We start from the raw sequence: 5,962 nt of genomic DNA on the forward strand, positions 1-5,962 counted from the left end.
ACGATTCCATAACTATAGGAACCAGAACTAGAACCGGAACCACTTAAGGCAATACTTGTTTCAGAAGACAGTTCCAAGGCAGTTCCAAGGCCAAGAGCAGTTACCTGCTTCCAATCCCTTTAAACTATATGTGGCTACTGAGTTATTCCACTTAAGAAATGATATGGTGAAACAAGTAAAATAATATAGGTAACAACAAAAATTCAGAAAAACATGCATAACTGCATCAACCAAAATTAACAAAAATCGGAAAAGTTGGATGTCTTAGATAAAAAGCAATAAAACCTAATGAAGTTTCCGAACAAAACTTCAACCCTAGCAGCATTACATAATCAAAAAGCTACCATCAGAGACTAGACAATATACAGCTCCATCATAAAGCTCAATACCAACTCCACGGCTGCAGAAGGTGATGAATGAATGAAAGAAGCTATCCTACTGTCTACTTAGATCTCTGTCTCATCTTTCGGCGCTTCCTCTTTAGTCTCCTCATTCGCTTCTTCTTCCACTGCAATAAAAAGATCCTAGAGTCAAATGCTACTCATCCAAATCTACAACTCTACCAACAAATCTATACAGAGATATCAAATTTCCAAAGCCTAAATGCTTGAAAATCAGATGGTTAATACTAGTAAAAAACTTAACAAAAACATCCGGGAGGCGGACGTCAGAAAACCGAATGAATCCATGAAAACGCAGACAACTTTAGAATGATTAATCACAAAACAACTACTATGTTGATACGAAGCTTCAGATTCCTAGGGTTTTAGATTGTTTAAACGAACGATCGAAAGCAAAAGCAAAACAATTCGAGTAACGATAAGGAAGAGTTTTACCTTGGCACGCATGGTTGAAGCTTTCTAGGGTTTTCGCTCTCTTTCTTGGGTTCCGATCGGCCGATAGACAGTGTCGAATCAATCTGGAGGAAGAAAGGCAAGGCGTGTTGGCTTTTATTTATAGTTAGGGTTTGGGTTTGACCATAGCAGTTGGGCTTTAGATATATTTAAATGGGCTTAAGCCCACTTTTCTCATCAAGACGTAATTTTCCGATGCCAACTTCATACCACGGCCTTGAAATCTTGATTCCTACCACCCAAAAAAATGTCCGACGAAGGGCGGCAGTACGATTCCGGCGAAGAACATACCCGTGATGTCGTTAAGGGTAAGCCGTATGATAAGAACATAGCTTCTGATACCGCCAATCAGCTTCCGGAGGAGGCGACCACCTCTGCCACCGACGGCGTTGACAGTAAAAATGATAACATCGCTTCCACGTCTTCTTCATTAGCCAAGGGCTTATCTTACACCATATCTACTATAATTAGGGATTTCGATAGTCAAGCCCAACAGACTTCTCGAAGTCAAGATCAGCTATCTTCCTCCATCGATCGTCTCACCCGCGGTAAAGTGCCTATTACGTCTCTTCAAAAGCAATTAGGGATTTCGATAACCGGGGTTTGATTCATGATTTGATTCATTTGATGTTCAATTTTCCTGCTAAATTTCACCTCACATAGATCTTTACTCACTAAATCAATTAGGTGCTTTTTCAGCTAAGTAATGGCTAAAATGCGTATTGTAGTGGGTTGTTGATTGAACAGGTAAGACGTTGAAGCGATAAATAGAAATATACTATCTTTCTCATACCCACCCACAACAAGCATAAAGCTTGGGGAAAGGGGTAAACAATTTGTTTCAAAATCAGAGTCGCCATTAATGCAATAACCTCAAATTCTGGCAACTACATCCATCTTTAATACTTGCAAATTTGATTACGTTGCGACTGATTTTTATTATGCAGAATTGGATCAACTTCTAGCAGATGCACCATCGCCTTTCATCATGCAGCATGCTGCAAAAATATCTGGTGTTAGAAAACGAGTATCATCTCTAAATTTAGTTTTGAAGTCCATACAAAGGCGTGTTGACAATATTGATCGATTGCTCTCATCTGGTTTGCCTAAAGGTATCTATCTAAAATCAACAGCTCACTGTTTATTTCATAGATTTTTTTTCCATTTCAATCGGTTTATATTCTTGATTCTTGGCAGATGAAATAGCTAGTGGAAGTGGAAGTGGAAGTCCTGCAGAACATTGATGGAATTCCGTTTGTTTGAAAGTGAAAGATGTAGAGGTAGTAATTAGTAACACTGATATTTCTATAAGGGCTAAAAGAAATATCAATGTACTTCCATTTATTTGTGTATTATAGCATTCTATTTTCATTTTTTGGTAGACCATTGAAGTTTCGGTTTTTTCTTCTTTCTAAAGGGTTGTACTTAAAAAATTCTTCTATATCATTGTACTTTCATTTTTTTTTTCTTATGTGGACATTAAGCTCTGGAAATTTATCGTTTTTAGTAGTGAGAGTAGTTTTGTATTTAATGGCATTGCTCTGTATGGGTTGATTTTTCCATGTACATGTTGTAATAGAAAGTAGGATACTATCATAGTCGAATCAATGAAGGTAAGTTGTTTTTTCTTGCAATTATTATTATTATTATATTTTAATTAGAGAAATATATAGAAAAACCAGTATATTTTGGTCATTTTTATGGTTTAACCGCTATATTTCAGTTCCTTCAATGAAAGTGCGAAAGTTTGATAACTTTTACTATGTCTAGCAAATGGTCACTATCAAAAAAATATGTCAAAGTTGAGTGGCTTTAGTCAAACTTGTGACACTAAATATTTTGTGTGTTAAAGGATTTGGATTGTAGGTAGTTAAATTACAAATGACAGAATTGTTTTTCATTTATTTTTTGTAAGTTATTGTTTGTTATGTAAATACATTCTTGAAAATAAATTATACATACTTGTGAAAATAAATAAACTACCCTTTTAGTAATTAATTGTTCACAAAGTGAGGCACTATTTGAATTGAAAATGTGGTGTGGTAGGTATTCATGCAACGGGAACATTGATTGTGTTAAAAAGTTGTGTCTGTGTTTGGCTGCAAACTAAGTCGTATACGATAGCATTCATAATTAATGTATTAAAGATATCGATGCCTTGTGTTTCATGATATCACTCTATATGAAAACATTTTGCAATCTCATTGTAACATTATATGATTTTTTACTCCAAATATTTAATTCAGTTTATGTTTTTACTTTGTTCTTCATATGATTTTTAAGGGCCCAGATAAAATGAGCAAGGCATCTCGTTTGAGAGACAAAAAGCCAAAAAACACACTATTGCGACACAGTATATATACTGTTACTCGAATCCTGTTTATATCTTTATATATAAGCATAAAATCCGTTGGTAGATAAATAAATAATTAAATATCATATTCATTAAAATTTTGTTACGTGTTTTATATACTGGAGTAACTGAATCACAGACCACTCACAAATTCAATTGAAGATCTGGTCCAAAGCCTATTTTTGAACGATTTAGAGGCCTTGTTTTATGCGTATAAGTTAAATAGTCAGACTGGGTTTTGATTTTATATCAATTCAGTATTTGAGTTCAACTGTAGCGTATGATGCTAATTTTGACTGGTCTACCTGTACCATTCCCAAGCAAATTACAAGCGAAACGAGCAAATAGTATATGTATTGGAACTCCATAAACCAATCAATCAATGATTTAAATATCAGTTTACAAGAAAGGTGATGTTTTCATAACCAATCGTCTCTTTGAAGTAGTATAAACTTGAGCGATGGGTTTCAAATTTGGATTAGGCAATCAATTATAATGTAGTATAATAAAAAGCAACTCATTATGAATAATAAACTTTTGGGTTCTAGACATTAGTCATAATAGTTTTGCTTTTAGATTTTCTGATATTAAGAGGTTTGTTCTCCGTCTAAAATTTAAATTATAAATGTTAGTCTTGTTAATTTATAGAAAAAAGTTATTGTGTAGTTATTTTACAAAATATTGTTCATGTGTTTAAATAATATACTCTTTGTGTTTGAGACTCCTCCTACAAAACTTTCGTATCTAGGCAGGCCAGTTTTTTTGTAGAAAATTAATTATAAAAATGTCCTGGTAAAAAATATCCTTACCAATTTTTTCTTTGAGAAAAAGTATGAAGAAAACCAAAATTCTTAAAATTTAATTATCTACAAAATGAGTATAGTTATAAAAGTTTGGATTTTTTTTTATTTTTTATAAAAAAACCCAGAAAAAAAATTCTCTAAAAATCATAAAAATTTAATTAATATTAATATACTAGTGACTTTATGAAAAGGATTTTTCAAAAATAAGTTTTCGATGTTTTTATTTTTGAATTTTAAGAAATATTAGATTTTATAAAATATAACGATTTTTTATTCAAAAAAAATTGATAGAGTTTCTTTTAAAACTATTTTAATGAGTTTTTAAAACAAAATTTTACAAAATATATTGCTAAAGATACAAACGTTTTAATTAACTGATATATTATCCAAAATTAGATTTTTCAAAATATTTATAATTCAAAAAAATGTTATTCAACATCTTTATGATCCTTAATTTGTTAAGATCTAAAAATATTTTGATTAAATATTTTGTGATCCTTAATTATATCTTTTATGATTCGAAAATAAATGATTCGAAATATATATCGATCTAAATTTTGTTTCATGACTAAAAATTTATTTGATTGAATATATCATTGATCATAAATCAAGTCCAATCCAGACGGTGGGCAATCCGAACGGTCGCTCAGGGCCCATATCTCAAGGAGCCTAAAATTCCTGTAGTATATAATATATAGAGAGAAAATTTTAACTTATCTAAAAATAATATGAATTTTTTTTATAAATTAGCTTTGTTTGTAATATTGCAGCTATATTTGTGTTTTTTTTAATATTATTAGTGAATTTTATAACGGTTTATTTATTTTCAAATTATTTTTTATTATATTTATGACTTTTGGGACCCATTTTCTCTTATTGGTCTCAACCCACTATATCTTTATCCAAAATAATATTATTCAAAAATGATATTATTCAAAATACTATAATTTAAAATAATTTAATTCAAAATTTTATGATCTAAAAATAGTATGACTCAAAAATAATAGGAATGAAATATATTATAATACCTATTATATTTTTATTTAAAACTTTTATAATTGTTCAATATTAAAACTCGAACCGATATTTGGTTTACAAACATAAAAAAACAAAAATTAAAAATAAAAGTTAAAAAACGACAACTTCAAATATATATATATATATATATATATATATATATATATATATATATATATATATATATATGGTTAGGTTCATGTGAGACGGCTTAATTTTGTGAGACCGTGAGACGTATTTTTTATTTTATTTATATTTTTTTAAAAATTTTTTTAGTTAATTCAATTTCCGAAAATAATATTTAAAAAAAGAATTTTTTGATTTTTTCATTTATTTTGCATTTTAAAATTATTTTTAGAATATATGTACAGTATAATATTCTATTTAGAATATTTCACGTATTTTAAAAAAAAATAGGATTTTAAAAAAAAAAAAATTTAGTTAATTCAACTTCCGAACATAATATTTAAAAAAAGAATTTTTAGATTTTTCTATTTATTTTGCATTTTAAAATTATTTTTTAGAATATGTGAGTGTAATATTTTATTTAGAATATTTCACGTATTTTAAAAAAAAAAACGAGATTTTTTTTTTATTTTTTTTATTTTTTTAAAATTTTTTTTAGTTAATTCAAATTCTGAAAATAATATTTAAAATTTTTTTTTTTGGATTTTTCCATTTATTTTGCATTTTAAAATTATTTTTAGATTTGATCTCACGGTCTCACAAAATTAGCATGGTCTCAAATGAACCTGAACATATATATATAGGGTTAGGTTCATTTGAGACCACCTATATTTTGTGAGACCGTGAGATGCATTTTTTTATTTTTTTTTTATTTTTTTATAGTTAATTCATGTTCCGAAAATAATATTTAAAAAAAGAATTTTTTGATTTTTCCATTTATTTTGCATTTTAAAATTATTTTTAGAATA

General features: G+C 28.8%; 1 protein-coding gene and 1 long non-coding RNA gene across 2 annotated transcripts; one reads left to right on the top strand and one right to left on the bottom strand.

The window, feature by feature from the left end:
* Window positions 1–202: 202 nt before the first annotated feature.
* LOC145005329 (uncharacterized) lies at window positions 203–955 on the bottom strand. The gene is made up of 2 exons (XR_013662544.1): window positions 837–955; window positions 203–508 (listed from the first exon to the last, which is right to left on the bottom strand). It is a non-coding gene; the product is annotated as an uncharacterized LOC145005329 (long non-coding RNA).
* Window positions 956–1,024: 69 nt separating this feature from the next.
* LOC145005328 (SNARE-associated protein-like protein) lies at window positions 1,025–2,318 on the top strand. Its single transcript, XM_078964407.1, has 3 exons — window positions 1,025–1,402; window positions 1,802–1,966; window positions 2,052–2,318. Exons 1-3 carry the CDS (start codon window positions 1,102–1,104, stop codon window positions 2,096–2,098), a joined length of 513 nt encoding a protein of 170 aa, XP_078820533.1. The 5' UTR covers window positions 1,025–1,101; the 3' UTR covers window positions 2,099–2,318.
* The last annotated feature ends 3,644 nt before the right edge of the window (window positions 2,319–5,962 follow it).

This window comes from Lactuca saligna, chromosome 7 (assembly GCF_052625555.1).
Source record: "Lactuca saligna cultivar CGN05327 chromosome 7, ASM5262555v1, whole genome shotgun sequence".
Lineage (NCBI taxonomy): Eukaryota > Viridiplantae > Streptophyta > Magnoliopsida > Asterales > Asteraceae > Lactuca > Lactuca saligna.